The 19,960-nt window shown below is 35.8% G+C and overlaps 1 protein-coding gene across 5 annotated transcripts in view; it reads right to left on the minus strand.

Moving 5' to 3' along the window:
- Positions 1 to 568: 568 nt before the first annotated feature.
- Positions 569 to 19,960, minus strand: part of LOC101022396 (glutamate carboxypeptidase 2) — a 67,042-nt gene continuing 47,650 nt past the window's right edge. For 3 of the 5 annotated variants that reach the window (XM_031653056.1, XM_031653058.1, XM_031653057.1), the window contains 7 exons: positions 19,017 to 19,084; positions 13,111 to 13,202; positions 11,874 to 11,964; positions 9,365 to 9,629; positions 8,983 to 9,064; positions 4,066 to 4,158; positions 2,079 to 2,389 (listed from right to left, as the gene is read on the minus strand). In XM_031653056.1, coding sequence (XP_031508916.1) covers positions 2,200 to 2,389; positions 4,066 to 4,158; positions 8,983 to 9,064; positions 9,365 to 9,629; positions 11,874 to 11,964; positions 13,111 to 13,202; positions 19,017 to 19,084 — 881 coding nt within the window. In that variant the 3' untranslated portion in view covers positions 2,079 to 2,199. Of the gene's footprint in view, positions 2,390 to 4,065; positions 4,159 to 8,982; positions 9,065 to 9,364; positions 9,630 to 11,873; positions 11,965 to 13,110; positions 13,203 to 19,016; positions 19,085 to 19,960 lie in introns of all 5 variants that reach the window. The other 2 variants (XM_031653059.1, XM_031653060.1) reach the window with 2 other exon arrangements.

Below are 19,960 nucleotides of genomic sequence, written 5' to 3' on the forward strand. Positions count from 1 at the left end.
CCTGGGTGACAGAGTGAGACCCTGTATTAAAAACAAACAAACAACAACAACAACAAAAAACCAAAAAACAAAGTTCTTATCTTTTGCTGGGTTGATGCCCTTCTAATCCATCTAGGGCAGAATGCTTTCTGAAATGCAAATATGCCCGTATCCCTATCCTGCTTAACCTTATTATGGGTTTTTGATAAACTACAGGAAAGTAGTTACACTCCTCTGAATGTCTTCTAAGCCTTATGTGTTGTATTTGGTGCCCAATGTATGGATTGTTCTTCCCACAAATCCCTTGGATTCTAGTAACACTGAGTAGTTGTATTTCTTTAACATGCCACAATCTTCCGTACTTGTTTTTTATCTTGAATAACATGATTACTTTGCCAGTGGGAATATAAATAAACAAAATCACTTTGAAACAGCTTGGCATTGTAAAATTGAAGATGCACAAACTTTACAACACAGACATTCAACCTATAGGTAGATACTGTCAGGAAAGAGAATCTCTTGAATATCTGCATTAGGATACATGCTCACAGAAGCAAAACACATAAAACATTCCAAATATATACCAGCAGAAAATGAATAAATACATTTTATTATTCACCAGTTATCCAAATTTGGGTTACCCACTCCAAACTCACTCTTGATTGTCTTCATAAATAGATCTGGGCCCATTAAATAGTTGTTCCGTGAGTAGAAGGCATTGGAGAGACGTTCCAAGAAGGTGGTTTCCAATCTGCTTTCTGTGTGCACCCCTGGCAAACTCTGGCAACGTAAATGACATCTCCAGCGTCTGACATGGAGGGCATACAGGGCGACACCAGTGCCCAGATTCTGTGGCTGCTGCTCTGGCGCCCACTTCCTGAAGTTCATGGTGGCCAGGAGAACCCAGCGGCCAAGAGCTTCTCCTGAAACTGTCCTTTGCCAAATTTGTAGTAAAGCCCCTCTGGCTTGACATTTCTTCATAAACAGCTTTACACAGTGGCCCAGAAGACACTTCTGGGGAGTTCTGAAGTATCAATTTGAAGCAGGTTCAAGGGCAACACCACAGCAACTTCTTAACATTGAGTGACGCCACAGTGTGAGGGGACTCTTCATTGGCTGCTCCAAATTCACCATGGAGATAACAGCATTTCCTTATATCTGCTCATCACATATTCTTGAGACCTCTCTTTACATATTACTAGACAATATTTCATTGCTCCAATGCTGTAACAATTAATAATTCTTTACATTAACTTTCCCTATTCACATTACTGTATGTTTTCTCATCTTGATGGACCCTGAATCTTACTCTCATGTGAATGAATGTTCTATATCAGCAAAATACGGCAAACTACAGCCACAGTGATAATATATTTGAACCCTTAAAAGCCAATGAAAAAAATCAAGTACCTGAGAAATACACATGGTATGACTGTCTTTATAAAAAGTTCAAAAATACATAATGCCAAAACATGTAAGGAATACAGCCGTGTGTGATACAATTATAAATAATAACAGAGGAAAGATAAACATAAAATTCAAGAAAATGGAAAAGCGTAACTGTCATTAGTACATGGGGCATCCTAAGATATTGGAAATGTTATTTTCTTCGTATGGCTGTTAGGTTCACAAATGTTCATTTAATTACTATACATATGTGTTATACTATAGCCTTTTATATAAATTTTAAAAAATAATTATTTCTTATACTATAGAGTGATTACATTTACTAAAAGTGTAATTTGATCCATTTCCCAACTAGTGTGCTGAGATAGTGATCCTCTCAGCCTTGGGTGACCAGGCAGGCCGTGAGGCCTCTGGCTTGGAATAGTCTTGTGCATATTCCCCAGTGTGCTCTATGACATACTGATGTTTTCTTATGTGTGAAGTGACATGAATAGATTAGACTTGATTCCCTGATAATGCCAGATGAGAGTTTTACTGTATTATGCCATTCTCCTTAGATTTAATACTGAGTTAAATTTTTCCACTTCACCATAACCTCTTATAATTATGAAATTCAATTTTTAATTTTTAATCCATAGGGACAAGATAAAAGAAACAATATAAACACATACATATATAAACACCCACATAACTATATATAATATTCAACTTTATTTCAAATATACCAATTTTAAAATTTATCAATATACCCATTCTGATTCTTTCTGAATGACATACCACACAAATTCAATATGGATTCTCTAAAGAATCCTCTTAGGCCACTTCTCTCAAAGTCTCTGCAGCTGCTTGCACTGTGAAGGTTGCAATAGAAATTTGTCTCTTCACTTCTCCCCAGGCCTGGGAAGGGTCCACTTTGCTTTCAATATCAAACAGAGCATCATAAATTCCTGGGAATGACTCCCCTGCATACTTGTTGTGGCTGCTTGGAGCATAGATGACATGCCTGTTGATAAAATCGTTTGCTGTTTATCAGGTGCCCAAATGACATACAAGAGAAACACAAGAGCACTCTGCAATTCCTGGATTGCATATTCCTATAACAATTTGAACAAGCCACTTGTCAACTGAACTTCCAAGTTCAATCATCTCTGAAGACTATTATGTGAAATCTATAGTAATTAATTATATTTTTATTTCAAACAAATAAAAGTGGTTCAGTGCTACAAAAGTAACAATGATGATAGAAACCACAGCAATCATGCTTGGTATTGGTATTTAATGTTTACTTACAATTTTTCTAATGTTTAGAAATAAACTCTACACAGTTGATATTAGTATTTCACAGAGGAGGAAACTGAGGTCTGAGAGATCAAGTAACTAAATGATTTGTCTTAAAACACATGACAAGTGCTGATTTTTTAATATATCATGCTACCTCCTACATTATAGCACAATTGTGATCATTACAGTCTTGTTTGTGATCAGCCAACCCTATATTGTGTTTGTCATTTTTTAAAAATCCACACTATCATGTTAGAATACTTAACATAGAGTTTGAAGAATCATCAAAAACAATTTTGTAATGTTCCACATGACCAAGGCAGAAAATGTTTTATAGAATGGGCTAAGACCGTTCATGTAATAGCCCATAGAAGAGAAGGACAAACTCCAAAGTAAAGAGGTAGATGAGGCCAGAAGCAGTAGCTCATGCCTGTAATCCCATATATTAGGGAGGCCGAGGTGGGAGGATTGCTTGAGGCCAGGAGTTCTAGACAAGCCTGTGCAACATAGGGACACCTTGTCTCTACAAACCAAAGTACACATATTAGCTGGACATGGTGGCATGTGTCTGTTGTCCTAGCTTCCGGGGAAGCTGCTGTGGGAAGATTGCTTGAGCCCAAAAGTCTGAGGCTGCGGTGAGCTACAACTGCACAACTGAACTCTAGCCTGGGAGACAGAGTGAGACCCTGTCTCTTAGGGAAAAAAAAGGGGGCGGGGGATGGATAAAAATATACTGCCATTGGTGATCCAGTCAACCTGTTTGAAGATGCTCTTACTACCAAACCAGAACCTTTTATAATCCCTAGAAAGAAAGTTAGGGCCATTTCTGGCTGTCCAGTGATCTATCTCATTCTGCAATATTTAGAAAATCAACCTGGGGACAGTCAATGTTTGGCAGGAAAAAATTCAACTGTCAGGATTTAGGAGGAAATAAAATTTCTAAATATCAACATTAGGGAAAAGAATAAATAAATATAAACTTATTGTATATATTATATATAGAGAGATGTTTGGGTTGTGTGTATACATAAGCAAAAATGTATTTAAAATAGGAAAGGAACTAAAATTATACACACAAGAATATAACCATGATTTTATATTTTTCTGATAAAATTGCGGAGATTTTTATTTTCTGCCATGGCTTTCTGAATCTTCTATATTTCCTAAAATAAACATATATTCTGTTATAATCAGAACAAAGATACTCAAAATAAAGATATGCAAAAATCATATTACATTATATGAAGAAACAATACCACTATAACTTCCTACATATATTTTGAAATTTTCCATTTGCTTGCAAGAAATCAACTACAATATTTTTCCACAATGAAAAAATTAAAAATAATTACTAGAAACAGTGATATTATAGAAAGGAGTCATATTTTCTTTTCTTACCTATAAAAAGGTCTGTCTGGTAACCCTAATGGATCAATAAATGCTCTTTCCAGAAACATGAGTTGATCATTCATCATTCTTAATAATATTGGGCTGAGAAAGAAAATGAATATAATTATAACTTCATGAAAATATATTTCTATGCAGAAAATAAAAATTTCAGAACAAAACTGAATTTAGTTATCTCCAGGAATTGCTTCTAGGACCACCCCCTACACCAAAATTTGTGCATACTCAAGTCCTGCAAGGAAGACACATGTATATGAAAAGTGGGCCCTCCTCCTCTGTGGAATTAACAGGGTGAGAATGAACAAACTATCAGACAAATTAAATTGATCTCTTGGTAGAATGATCCAGATTTAAGTCTAAAAGTTACTTAAAATTGTATCATTTCAAGTGATTTTCAGAATGGTTTAAGTACAGCATTCTTGGAGTCTGATATGACTTTCTGGATTAACTTGTTCTGCCTCAATGAGGAAATGTAGCTGTGTATGTGGAATCTGAAGCCACATCTGATCTCTCTTGGGTTAGTTGCCCCCAGTAGAACTCTTACCACATGCTTAATCCCTCTTTGACATCTTAGTCTTCATATTGTTAAGACAATGAGATAGGCAATTATATAAAATAGAAAATGTTTATGGAGCACATGGCTAGTAGTCCAAACGGAATGTAACAGTTGTTTTTTAAGTTTCTATAATTATCTTACTTTATGTTTTTCCTTAGTTTCTCATTAGCTACATCTGAGGTTCTCAGATTCAAGCTTGCAGAGTAAGCATCATTTGGTGATAAAAGTTCTAATATATCAAAGCTAGAAGAAAGATGATTGTTGAGATTTTTTTCCATATAAATGAATTTACTTACTTAAAATACTTTTGTTCTAGATTCATGTCCATCCTACTTTTAGATATTTAACAAAATCATTTTCTGTATGCAATGCTAATATTTTCAAATGTAAGTTTGAAAATAAAAGATTTAATTTGGCAAAATACAAAGTTTTCCATATTTAAAAATAACAAGAATAGTCAGCCCTCCATATATGTGGGTTTTAATCCATCAATACTGTATTTTATTTTGTTTCCTTAAGAGATGGAGTCTTGTTCTGTTGCCCAGGCTGGAGTGCAGTGGCTTGATCATAGCTCACTATAGTCTCAAACTCCTGGGCTCAAGCAATCCCCCTGCCTCAGCTTCCTGAGTACCTGGGATTACAGTGAATAATACTGAATTTTCCATCTGCGTTTGCTTGCTAATATGAAATCTATGGATAGAGAGGGCTCACTGTATTAATGGAAAAAAGAATTCATGTATAAGTGGACCTGTGCAGTTCAAATCACTGTTGTTCAAATGTAAATTGCAAATTTTAACATTCTGTAATATGCAAATTAAGAAAAATAAAATACATAGCTATCACATTTTTAAAATCCTATAAAATACTATACTGCTCAGGCTTATAAAAGCACAGAAACAGCTGTATGTGCCAATGGAAAAAATAATAGTGATTTTTATTTACATTGGTATAACAAGGCAAGATTTTCTTCACCTTAGGTATCCTAGTAATCTACTCACTGAAGTAATATCAATATTAAAATAAGATGACCTGCTAATGTTTAGTAAGATGCCTGGCAAATTAGAATTATTTACCAAGTGATAATTAACAATATTCCTTTCATTTTTAAAGCTAAACCTATTATGAACACAAGAGATGATGATTACTTCAGTCTTTTAACAATATTTGGATACCTCCTATGTATCAAACACTCCCTGCTTTTACAGAACTTACATTCCAAAATGAGTATTGAGGTTGTTATTGTAGCAAGAATGATTCAATATAATTGAAAGCTTATCAGCAAGCCCTGAATACATCAACAATGAGTTACTGAATTTAATATACCAATTCTTTCACAATTTAATTAACTAATGAGAAAAAAATCATTACAATAAGAAAGCATAAATCATCTTATTCATTAATTTATCTTTTGCTTTTTATAATTTTGTTTTACTAACAGTTAGCATTTAGTGATCATTTCCTATGTGCCAATTACTGTTCTGAATGTCTATACAAAATGTGATTTTTAATTTTCAGAGCGATTCTGCAAGGTGGGCAGGGTAATAGCCCCATTTTGTAGATGAGATAACAAAGGATCATGAGTTAAATAACTTGCCTAAATTCACACTAGAAAGTTTTAGAGTGAAATAGGAGGTCGGTATTGTTCTTTCAACTGCACCTTGCTGACAAAAGGAAAACAGGAACAACTTAAATCCCCATAATTTGGATTTGAGCTATTTTTAATATTTATGTATTTAGCATCATGAATTCAGATTCTGTGACAGTATAAAGGTAGATTAAACACAGAGTACCTGTTAGCAGCTCCCATAAACAGTTGAGACAATCGAATGAAGGATAATTTCAATAAGATGCTATGGGTTTCGGAATCAAATTCACAAAGCATTACTACAAGTACAAAAACTCATGTGGCTACACACATGTAAATGCACACATGTGCGTGCGCGCACACACACACACACACTTCTCTTTCTCTGTATCCTGTGTCAACATCTTATATTCTTTGATGGGGCAAGAAGTAATACAAGAAAAGCAGGATGAAGACATGTCTCTTCCTTAGATTTCAAAGTTTTGGTTGAGAAATTCAACATTCAGTTTAATTTACTTAGTTAGAATTTACTATTATTATGTGCAATGCACTGTGCAGGTGTTTCAGAGTTTGTAAATATATAGGGAACAGAATGGATCTTTACTATCATTTAGAGAAAATAAAACAACTGTAGAAATACTAAAGGAAGGGGAAGCTGAGTGTGCTAAACAATAAGTGTCCTAAACAAACCAGAATTCAAACCATAAGGCATTTTGCCAGAGGGAGAAAATATTTTTTCTTTTAAATACAAAAAGAAAACCAATTTTATAGAATACATGGTGTTTGGGATCTCCTTAAAATGTATTTCTCATTGTTGACTTTTTTACCCACATATAAAAATTATAAAGAATTGAAAATAATAGGAAAGCAATTCTTCCAATATTCCTTGAGGATAACACAATTATTAAAATAATTCATTAATTCCCTTTAAGTTTTTCCTATATTTGTTAAATAAAAATTAATCAAACTCTATTTACAATTTTATAAACTTTTTGCTTACTTCATATTTTATTCTAAGTATCTTCTATTATATTGTATTTCTAATAATCCATTTTAAGGATTATAAAATGTTCACATTGGTGAATATCAATTTTTTAGTAATTTCTCTTCTCTTAGGCATTGGGTTATTTTGAATTACTTGCTATTATAATTTTATACTTCAAATCTTTCTCCGGGCATCTTTCTTTTCCAAAACAGAGACTTTTTCCTAAGAAATAATTCAAGAAATGGAATACCTATGTCAAAGCACAGGACTCTGTGACAGTTCTTGAACGCATTACCAATATGTATCTATCTTTTTCAAAAAAGCTAAAATAATTCATAATGCTATCAGAAAAGCATGGAGACCATATGCTTCAGTATACCAGCAGTGGGCACAACCAAGGTTTAAATTGTTATTACTGTGTTATAAAAATAATGTCACATTACTTTCATTTGTATTTCTGAATTATGCATTAGTGAACTCAATATTTTGCTATGTTTCTTTACAGGTGTATCTTGACAACATTTTTATAATTATTTGTCTTGTTTCTTACTGATATTTTCAGTTTGTTCTTTTGGACTATTTAAATTAATTTTCAAAAAATATTTTTATAATGTATATATTACTCTCCATTTGTGCTAGAAAATAAGTTTTCAACTTTCTTAACTTTTCTTTTGAATATTAATTTTCATATTCTGAACCATTTTAATGGTCTCAAATATGATTGCATCATTTCCCCACTGCTTCTAAACTTGGCATCTGTCTTTCAAGAAATTTTCATTTTTACTAATAAATTCTTTACAGCTGTTGTTTATGTGAGCATACAATGTGAAGTGTGATTCTGAATTTAATTTTATAGCAGGTATTAACATAGTTTATACAATGTTATGATTGACTAATCTTTCCCAATTGATTTTTGCTGTATCGTTTATTACTAATACTTCCTTATATATCACTGAGCCTATTTCTACATCATCTACTCTGATCTTTTTATGTGTCCTTACATCAGCTCCTAGGGATTTGATACTTACATCATGATACTATATTTAATACACATATCTGTGCCCTCAAAATTCTATTTTAAAAAAATTACCTTAGTATTCTCACCAAGTATTTTTCCTTCCATCTTAAAATTTTGTTCAAATTGTGTTGTACTTGTGTAATCTTACACAGAATTAATCCTAAATGTTTAACATTTCCAAAATTAATGACTTCACAATATTTGCTATTCTGGATAAATAGAATTTTGCCGGATGGAAGTGGAAATAAGGAGCTCTATGTGGAGGTAATGAAATAAAAAAAAGAGGCAGAAAGAAATCACGCTTTGAAAATTAAATAGTCTGGCTGAGTTATGATGTACAGATACTGAAAAAACAAGAAATAAAACTGGAAACAGCTGGGGTCACACAGTGAAGGCCCTTCATTGTTAAGCAGAGTATATTGTAACTGATCAAATGGCAGGAGGGAGGGACCGACATTTCGCAGCAGCACAATTGCCACTCCAAATGTCGAAAGCAAGTCTTTTGAGATAGGGCAGCCCTACATAGGATGTGCTAGAGTGGAAAGACAGAAAGCAGCAGGAAATGGCACTTGTCTACCTATGTAACAAGCTGCACGTTCTGCACATGTATCCCAGAACTTAAAGTAAAACAAATTTAAAAAGAAGAAAACAGCAAGAAATTCCCAAAGCTAGTTCAGCAACAGCGATGTTACTTTCCTTTTAAATATATATATGTGTGTGTAGATATAGACACAGATATAGATAGATATAGATATAGAACGTACTTGCTTTTGTCAAAGTCCTGGAGTCTCTCACTGAACTTGGAAGCAATTTCTGTAAAATTCTTTACTGCAGAAAAAAGTGAATCTGAAATAGAAATTGGGATCATCAAACGCTTAAAGAACGTAATTTCTAATGGCATTGGTCCAAAGTTCAAGAAAAGGAACAATATAGAAGCCATCATCTTTTGTGTTTTACAAGGTATTTATATTTTTATATTATAAGATATGAGCATCCATAAAATGAAAAATATGTTTATAGACATAAACAGAATACTGGATCGCTTGAAACAGCAATCAATAATAAATGACCTAAGATAGCCCATTATATTTTGGAGATTAATAGAACCATACAGATGAGGAATTTGAAAAAGGAAGGGTAACATACCAAATGATACACTGTATGTCTTCATTTCCTGTGGATGTTTCATAGAAATATTGTAGATTTTGTCAGCATACTTTCTTAAAACTACAGCATAATCTCGACAATCAAAAGGGATCACTACGGAATTGGCTAGTTCAAACACCATCCCTCCTCGAACCTGGGCCACAGTGAGGTGATATTTAAACATTGGATCATAAAACTTTTCCACCAACTCATATGTTTCATAGACACTGTGATACAGTGGATAGCTGCTGAATTTGTTTGTTTCCTACGGAAAAAATAACAAAACATATCACTTATAGGATAGCTTACAATAAAATGATTAGCACCAATATTTACTATTAGTATTAGTAAGATTGGTCAGTGATGGAGCAAGGAAAGTACTTAAGCATCTCAATAAGTTACTTCCTAAACAGCTAATATTATGATACGTAAACACACTCCAAGTTTGTACCAATTAAAATATGTGTATATGATATAACAAATATTATTTAAAAAATATTTCAAAGGGACCAAACAGGTTTGCCTCTAAGAATGCAGAAGACTGCATTCTTAGATTCATGTTTTAAGAATCTGAAAAAACAAGACAAGACAATCTTGCATTTGGGTAAAAATAAGAAGACAGAATTGTTAAAGGCAAGTAAATAAGTATTACACAATATTATATAGGAGAAGACACTAAATTGTTTAATCACTAAAATTCCTTGGATAAATGATTGTCTGACAAATAGTGTGCTGAAGGCTGGAGAGTCTGAGTGGTGAGGGGTGCAGTAGTGGATCTAAAGTCTCACTAAGGAGAGAGAAGGGAGGCCCAGACAGGTGTCAGGAAAACCAAAAGTATAGATAGAAGGAAGGACTTTTCAAACTGTGAATTGCTAGTTTATCACTTTCAACCATTAAGATGCTTATTTTTTATTATTAATATAAAAGGACATTTTATGTACTGATGTGTTGAAGAGACTGGGATTCTGGAATTTCCCTGCCAGGGTTTGAATCTAGGCTTCAGGACTTACTACCAAAAACTTTAGGTGGTCATTTGATTTTATTTGTTGTAATTTTTTTCATAGTAAAATGTAGACAATATTAATATTTATCCTCACTATCAGTTCCCATATAACTCTGCCTAACTTCCTACCTCACAGACAGGAGACTGAAGATTTTCCATCTGGGAAGAATAGCCTGTGAGGAAACACTTACAGAAACTTAATGTCAACTCTAAATCGCCAAATGTCTTTTCTGTATTTGGAATTGAGCTAAATCTCTTACTATTGCAATATTCTTATTGGAACAGTTTTGAACGAACTCTTCCTTACCATTTTTATAAGTGTGAGAATGATTTTTCTTTATAACATAAAATTTAAAAATGAAGACGTATCAGGATTAAAATATTACTTATAAACATGGATGTATCATAAAAGCTGACAAAGGTTTCATCTGATGAACAGAAATCAGGGATGGTATGAATATGAAATGGAAATAAGAAACAACTGTTTTTAATTATAAACCAGTGTTCTTATAAAACTACTTGACATTTTATAAACTATGTACCCATTTTACTTTGAAGAAAATGAAAACCATATATGTGTGTGTGTGTGTGTGTATATATATATATGTATATATATATATAAAATCTACAACAGAAGAAAAGGAATCATGACTTTTACACGTTCAAAGTGTATTATACTGATATGGTTTGGCTCTGTGTCCCTACCCAAATCTCACCTTGAATTATGATAATCCCCACGTGTCATGGGAGAGACCTGGTGGGAGGTAACTGAATCATGCGGGACACGTTTTCCTGCCCTGCTCTCCTGACAGTGAATAAGTCTCATGCGATCTAATGGTTTTATAAAGGGAAGTTCCCCTGCACCTGCTCTCTTGTGTGCTGCCATGTAACATGTAACTTTGCTCCTCATTCGCCTTCAGCCAGGATTGTGAGGCCTCCCCAGCCATATGAAACTGTGAGTCAATTAAACATATTTCCCTTGTAAATGACCCAGTCTTGGGTATGTCTTTATTAGGAGCAGGAGAACAGACTAATATATATAGTCTGTTCTTTATTAAACAAATTTTTCATTTGTTTAATGATGTTATTTGTTTAATAATTAGAGATATAGTAAGAGATGGAAATTCAAATACAGTGATTAATTTTGAATGATAATGGGGAGATACTGATTAATTTTGAATAAGGAGGAGGGTGAAATCAAAGACAATTCCTACATTTTCAACTTAAATGACTGAGTGAATGCAGTGCCACCAAATGAAACAGAAAATATGTTTAAGGGAGTAAATGGAAGTTCACATTTGCAGACATGAGTATTGATACCAACTGACACTTGAATTTAGGGTAGGAATACCAGATACAGGAGTTATCCTATGTAGTAGCGATACTGTCAACCATTGAGACTTCTCTCTGCTTTCAACTAACGTTTGAGTCACTTTTTGGAGTCAGAATTATTTGTTTAGTTAAAATATATTCATAAATAATCTTGAATAATTTAGATTCACTTACCCAATTTTTAGTATACCGTGCTCTGCCTGAGGCAATTCCAAGTCGTTGGAAGAACACCTCAAAATCATTTCCAGATCCCAATTTGCTTATCCTTTTAGAGATAAAACACCAGAATTATTTCAAAGTAATTCGTTCATTAAGTACAGATTACATGTTCATTAAACTACACTCCATTCTATTATAAATGTAATTTTAAACATACAGATTTAGACATGCAGCAAAAACATGAAAAGAATGTTAATTTTCATCACAAAATATCTCCTTCTATGAGACTATTTTGTGTAGGAATGACTATTTTATGTCACATTTTGTTAAAGGTTTCTGAAGCTGGAAAATGTTTTCCTTAAGATTATTTCATTCCATTTATCATCTTTATCTGTTGTACATAATAGAGTGAAAAGCAAATATTTTTCAGATAATTTGGACATAAATTTTGTCCTTTATAACATAAATGATTTGTGCTGTTGACATCGATAAACTCAGAGTACTGAGATATTTATTCTTCTTCCCTTGCTTATGAAGATACAACCAATGTTGAAGTGATGCTTGCATTTTTATTACAGTAAGAAAAATATTTGTTAACTATACGACATTCAGAAAAAGAATAATTACAAGGTGATGAGGTGACAGAAAAAAATGAGAATTACTTTTCACCATTATCTCTATCAGGGGTTGAGCATCCCTTATCCAAAAATCCAAAATCTGTATCAAAATACCTCATGCACCCCAAAAATAAATACACCTACTACATACTCACAAAAATTAAAGATAAGAAAATTTTTTAAAATGCTGCAAAATCCAAAAGTTTTTAAGCACCTACATGACACTGAAAGGAAATGCTAACTGAAGCATTTCAGATTACGAATTTTCAGATTAGGGATGTTCAACCAGTAGGTATAATGCAAATATTCCAAAATCTTTAAAAAAATCCAAAGTCCAAAATACTTCTCATCCCATACATTTCATATAAAAAATGACCAAACTATATAATCTGTTGAAATGTTCCATATGTATATATTACATATTCTAAAGAGAAATCACGTTTTGATGTCCTGCACATTTAACTACAAAACACACAGTAATATTTTATTCGTGAACCAAAGGAATGCTTTTCCTTTATCAGATTTTAGACCATTTTTAAAGTTAATTTTTTCACTTAATAATTGAAAGAAAATACGCTTTTATTTTCAAAACAATCCCACACTGAATTCAGTGGAAATTTCATTCATTTGTTTACCTGGGCATGCCACTGAACTCGGGGGAAGGACTTTTTTTAGTCCAACTTTCATAAAGAGATTTGCCTTCAAAGCCTTCATCAGGGCTTTCCAGCTACACAAATTAAAAGAAACAAAGGGAATACTTATAAATCAGATATTTTAAAAACTAGATGTCCATTAACCAGAAGTGAATAAGCCACAATTCAGCAAAAACAAGGGATGCTATCCATACATTAGCAGTCATCAAGAATTGTAAGTTTCTGAGAAATGGGAAAATACTCATGTTATTATAGATAGGTGAACTATATTATAAAAATAAATGTATGAAGTGTATAACATAAACATGCTACACCAAATTCATACCAAGCCACTGTCTTTAGACGAATGGCATAGTGTATGATCTTTTTGTCTATTTCTTTGAATCAAAAGATACTACAATCAAAACAATTTATCCTCTCACAACAAAGAAAATAAAAAGAAGCAAGCTGGTTAAGGGAAAGTATTCAATTTAATATTGTTTCCTGCCAGTAGAGTTGCCAAAGTTATTCAACAATATATAATAAACTGCAATGTCTGTTCTTGTACCAGTACCATAGTGTTTTGGTTCCTGTAGCCTCATAGTATAGTTTGATTGAGTTTATTGAGATAATCATGTGGTTTCTGTTTCTAGTTCTGCCTATGTGATTAATCACACTTATTGATTTGCATATGTTGAATCAACCTTGCATCCCTGGGATGAAACCTACTTGATTGTGGTGGATAAGCTTTTTAATGTGCTGCTGGATTCAGTTTGCCAGTATTTTGTTGAGGATTTTTGCATCAGTGTTCATCAAAGATATTGGCCTCAATTTTTTTTGTTGTTTTTGTATGTGCCAAGTTTTGGTTTTGGGATGATGCTGGTCTCATAGAATTAGTTAGGGAGGAGTCTCTCCTCCTAATTATTTTGAAATAGTTTCAATAGAAATAGTACCAGCCGTTCTTTGTACCTCTGGTAGAATTCAGCTGTGAATCCATTTGGTCCTCGGCTTTTTTTGGTTGGAAGGCTATTTATTACTGCCTCAGTTTCAGAACTCACGATTGGTTTGTTCAGGGATTCAATTTCTTTCTGGTTCAGCCTTGGGAGGGTGTATGTGTCCAGAAATTTATCTCTTTTTTTCTTTTTCTTTTTCTTTTTTTTGTTTTTGAGACGGAGTCTTGCACTGTCGCCTGGGCTATAGTGCAATGGCGCCATCTTGGCTCATTGCAACCTCTGCCTCCTGGGTTCACCCAAGTCTCCTGCCTCAGCCTCCCTACTAGCTAGGATTACAGGTACCTACCACCACACTCAGCTAATTTCTATTTCTTCTAGATTTTTTAGTTTATGTGCATAGAGATGGTTATAACATTCTCTGATGTTTGTATTTCTGTGGGGTCAGTGGGAATATTCCCCCTTATCATTTCTGAGTGTGTTTATTTGAATCTTATCTCTTTTCTTCTTTATTAGTCTAGCTATCACTCTATTTTATTAATATTTTCTCAAAAAATCAGCTCCTGGATTCATTAATATTTTGAAGGGTTTTTCATGTCTTTACCACCTTCAGTTCAGCTGTGGTCTTGGTTATTTCTTGTCTTCTGCTAGCTTTGGGGTTTGTTTGCTTTTGTTCTCTAGTACACTTAGTTTTGATATTAGGTTGTTAACTTGAGATCTTTCTAACTTTTTTTTTTTTTGAGACGGAGTCTTGCTCTGTTGCCCAGGCTGGAGTGCAGTGGCATGATCTTAGCTCACTGCAACCTCCACCTCCCAGGTTCAAATGATTCTCCTGCCTTAGCCTCCCGAGTAGCTGGGACTACAGGCACGTGCCACCACACCACATTTGGCTAGTTTTTTGTATTTTTAGTAGAGAGGAGGTTTCACCATGTTAGTCAGGATGGTCTCGATCTCCTGACCTTGTGATCCGCCCTCCTCGGTCTCCCAAAGTGCTGGGATTACAGGCATGAGCCACCGCGCCTGACCAGATACTTCTAACTTTTAATGTGGTCATCTAGTGCTATACATTTCCCTTTTAATTCTGCCTTAGTTGTGTCCCAGAAATTCTGCTATGTCATATCTTTGTTCTCATTAGTTTCAAAGAACTTCTTGATTCCTGCTTTTATCTCATTATATACCCACAAGTCATTCAGGAGCAGGTTATCCAATTTCCATGGAATTGCATAGTTTTGAATGAATTTCTTACTCTTGATTTTGAATTTGATTGCATGGTAGTACAAGAGATGTTTTTAATTTTCATTCTTTTGCTTTTGCTGAGGAGTGATTTACTTCCAATTATGTGATCAATTTTAGAGTAAGTGCCATGGGCTGATGAGAAGAATGTATATTCTGTTGTTTCTGGGTGGAGAACTTTGTAGATATCTATCAGGTCCATTTGATCAAGTACTCAGTTCTGGTCCTGAATATCTTTGTTAATTTTATGTCTTGAAAATTAATTACTATTTTCAGTAGGCCATTAATGTCTACCACTATTATCGTGTGGGAGTCTAAGTTTCTTTGAAGGTCTCTAAGAACTTGCCTTATGAATCTAGGTGCTCCTGTGTTATGTGCATATATATTTAGGACAGTTAGCTCTTCTTGTTGAATTGAAGCCTTTACCATTATGTAATGCCCTTCTTTGTCCTTTTTCATCTTTGTTGGTTTAAAGTCTGTTTTGTCAGAAACTAGAATTGCAACCCCTGCATTTTTCTGTTTTCTATTTGCTTGGTAGATTTTCCTTCATCTATTTATTTTGATCTATGTGTGTCATTGCATGTGAGATGGGTCTCTTGAAGACAGGATACCAATAGGTCCTGGTTCTTTATCCAGCTTGCCACTCTGTGCCTTTTAACTGGTGTATTTAGCCCATTTACATATAAGATTAGCATTGATATGTTTGGATTCGAACCTGTCATCATGCTGTTAGCTGGTTATTTTGCAGACCTATGTGATTGCTTTATAGTCTCACTGGTCTGTGTACTTCGGTGTGTTTTTGTTGTGACTGGCAATAGTCTTTCCTTTCCATATTTAGTGCTTCTGTCAAGAACTCCTGTAAGACAGGTCTGGTGGTAACAAATCCCCTCAGCATTTGCTTTTCTTAAAAGAATCTTATTTCTCCTCTACTTATAAAGCTTAATGTGGTCGGATATGAATTTTTGGATTGGAATTTCTTTTTTCTAAGAATGTTGAACATTGGCCCCCAATCTCTTCTGGCTTGTAGGGTTTCAGCTGAGAGGTCCACTGTTAGTCTGATGGGCTTCCCTTTGTAGGTGACCTGACCTTTCCCTCCGGCTGCCTTTAACATTTTTTCTTTCATTTTGTCCTTGGAGAATCTGATGATTGTGTGTCTTGGGGATGATCTTCTCAAGGAGTATCTTACTGACGTTCTCTGCATTTCCTGAATTTGAGTGTTGGCCTGTCTAGCTATGTTGGGAAAGTTCTCATGGATTATGTCCTGAAATATGTTTTCCAAGCTGGTTCCATTCTTCCCATCTCTTTCATTTACACCAATCAGTCACAGATTCGGTCTCTTTACATAATCATACATTCCTTGGAAGTTTTGTTCATTGCTTTTTCTCTATTCTTGCCTGCCTGTATTATTTCAGAAAAACAGTCTTCAAGCTCTAAGATTCTTTCCTTCACTTGGTCTACACTGCTATTAATACTTGTGATGGCATTGTGAAGTTGCTGTAGTGTGTTTTTCAGCTCTATTCTTTTCTATACTGGCTTTTTTTTACTGTCAGTTCCTGCAATATTTTAACATGAATTTTAACTTCCTCGAATTGGGTTATAACACACTCCTTTAGCTCAGTAAACTTTGTTCCTATCCATATTCTGAATTCTATTTCCATCATTTCAGGCACCTCAACCTGGTTCTGAACCCTTGCTGGAGAAGTGATGCAGTCATTTGTAGGAAAGAGGGCACTCTGGTCTTTTGAGTTTTCAGTGTTCTTGGACTGATCCTTTCTCATCTCTGTGGGCTCATCTGCCTTCAGTCTTTGAGGTTGGTGACCTTTGGATGGAGCTTTTTCTCTTCTTTTCTTTTTTAAACAGTCTAGCCACTTTTCTGCAGGGCTGCTGTGTTGTGCTGGGGGTTTGACTCCAATCCCTAGTTGCCTTAGATTTTACAGTACCTGAAGAATCATCAGTGAAGGCTGTGAAACAGCAAAGAATGCAGCCTGCTTCTTACTCTGGGACCTCCATCCCAGGGAGTCATAGACATGTTGCTGGCCTGAACAGACCTGTAGGAGGTTGCTGGAGACCCCATTGGGAGGTCTTACCCAGACAGGAGGAAAAGGATCAGGGACCCAGTTAAAAAAGTAGTCTAGCCACGTTTTTGTAGAGCAACTATGCTGTGGTGGGGGTCCACTTCAGCCCTTGGTTGTCTTGGACACTCTGAAGTCTGAACCCTGGAATGGCTAAGTCACCCAAATAGCAAAGATGGTAGTCTGCTCCTCCTGGGAGCTCCATCCCAGGCTGTCCTAAAACCTCTCTCAGCCAGAGAACACCAGCAGGGGTAGCCAGAAACCCTGGTTGGGAGGCTCCACCCATTGATGAGGAACGCAGTTGGGGACCTGCTTTATAAAGCAATCTGGCCACATTTTTGTGGGGCCTCTGTGCTGTGCTGGGGTACTGCTTCCACCCCTAGTCATCTTGGGCTCTCCAAACCCTAATGGTTGGAATGGTTAAGCCACCCAAACAGCAAAGATGGCAGCCCACCCCTCTATCCCTACTCCCCGCTCCCCCTACCACCCAAGAGCTCTTTCCCAGGTAGACGCAACACTGCTACCAGTGGCTGGCTGGCAATCCAAGCCCATGGGTCTTATGTTGTGAGATGCTGTAGAAGTGGGGCCTGCAGACCACTGTGGCTCAGGCCCCTGAATTCAGCCTCTTTTTTATGGGTATGTATGAGTGTCTAACCTCCTGCTTTGCTGGAGTTGCAGCTACTTTTGCCATGAAGCCTGGAAAGCTGGAGTATCTAAAGCTCCTGTGTCTCCATGCATGCCTGAGTGGCTGTTCTGCTAAGACTCCATGCAGCTGTGTGTCAGACTGAAGGCCCTGGTCGGGTGGGTTCACAAGGGTATCTGCTGACCTAAGGGCTGCAAAGATCCATGGAAAAAGCATGGTTTCTTGGGGTTGCACATTCACTCATCATTTTCCTGGATGGGGGAGGTTCCCTTGACTCTGTGTCATTTCCAGGTGGGCTGTTGTCCTGCCTTGCTTTTCTCCATTCTCCTTTGGTTGGGTTGTTTCCTTGATTAGTCCCAATGAGAGTACCTGTTCGTTTCAGTAGAAGGTGCTGTATTTACTTGCCCCTTCCCTTTCTCTTTGTGAGAGCCACACACCATAGCTGCTTCTAGTCAGTCATCTTGGTCACTCCTCCATTCCATTCTTTTGAAACCAAAGCTTAATGGCATTTAAATTTTATTTATAATCTCTATCTGAAAAAATGTAATTGTGGTCTCATCTAGCCTCTGTTCCTGGAAGCCAGCACCTGGTATTCTTATGAATATTCTTTCTCAATCAATTAGAACATTTAATGATTCCTGTGTCCTGAATTAATTGGTATCACTATACTGAAGAGTATGAACAAGTTTTTAAATTAAGGAGTTGAGCCATAGGACCAAGTCTTGGTTCGGCTACTGTACAAGTTATGTGTGACTTTGGTGGCCAGTGTTCTTTGAGCTCAGTTTCACTGTTTTAAGAATGGAGATGGTAGACATGATGCTACTCATGGGCTACCTCACAGTGGTGTGGTGAGAAATGAAGCAATCTGTATAAACAGTTTACTAGATGTGATGGTCTGTGGAGATGGGATGTCATATTTGTTATATGAAAAGAAGACAAGAAGTTATAAAACAACACCAATGTTTAACAGAATAATACCTCAAGAAAACATCACTCGTAGAACTTATATACCTCTTTTGTTAGGTTGTATACCAAGCTGTACATCAGTGGTGTACAATCAACTCTCAGAGTGTAGTTTCCTGAAAAATAAGAAAAGAACAGATTTTAAAATTTAATTTCTTTCTGTTATTATTTTCTTCAAAGACCACTGCTAACTTCCTAGCAAGAATGTTGTTTTAAAACCCGATTTCAACTATGACTCTCCAATGGCTTCCCATCTAACTCTGTAAATTCCATCATCCTCACCAAAGCCCACAGTGCCATACATGAAACCCCAGGTCACCTCTCGAAATCTGCATTTTACATTCTGCCCAAGAATACTCCCTCAGCATCTTTGCACACACTGTCCTTTCAGCCTGGACCAGTACTCTGCATTATATCTGCATGACTTACTCCTCCTCTGGTCTAATGTCATGTTTTTCTGAGAGATTTCCCCTATCACCCTACCTAAAATAGCACTCTCTTACCCCCTAATTTTAGCCACTCTCTCTTTTAACCTTGGCTCATGTTTCTCCATATTACTCATCTATTTAACATAAAACATATTAAGTACTTGTCTTTCTTTTATTGGCCCTCCAACTAGACGATAAGTCCCCTGGGAGAAGGTGCACTCTTTTGTTTGCTGCCATACTCCAGTGCTTAGAACAATCCTAGAATTTAGCATTTGTCCAATCAATATTTGTTGGGACAATGAATTTGTGAACCAGGTGCTCTTCTGAGAGTTTCAGTCCCCATTCCTCAGGAGGTCAAGGGCTGGTGGTTGTGACAATCAAGTGAAGCACCCAGGAGAGGTGTTCTTGGGAAGCCAAGATAGCACAGGGAGGGGGTGCGACTCAGGAGGAGTTTTGGGGGAGGGAAGTCAAGACAACTTCACAAACTTGGAGAGGGGACTCTTGAACTAGGTTTTCTAGAACCGGGACACAGTTGGGGGTGGGGGCGGGGGGAATGGTATTTGC

Source organism: Papio anubis, chromosome 12 (genome assembly GCF_008728515.1).
Source record: "Papio anubis isolate 15944 chromosome 12, Panubis1.0, whole genome shotgun sequence".
Classification (NCBI taxonomy): Eukaryota; Metazoa; Chordata; class Mammalia; order Primates; family Cercopithecidae; genus Papio; species Papio anubis.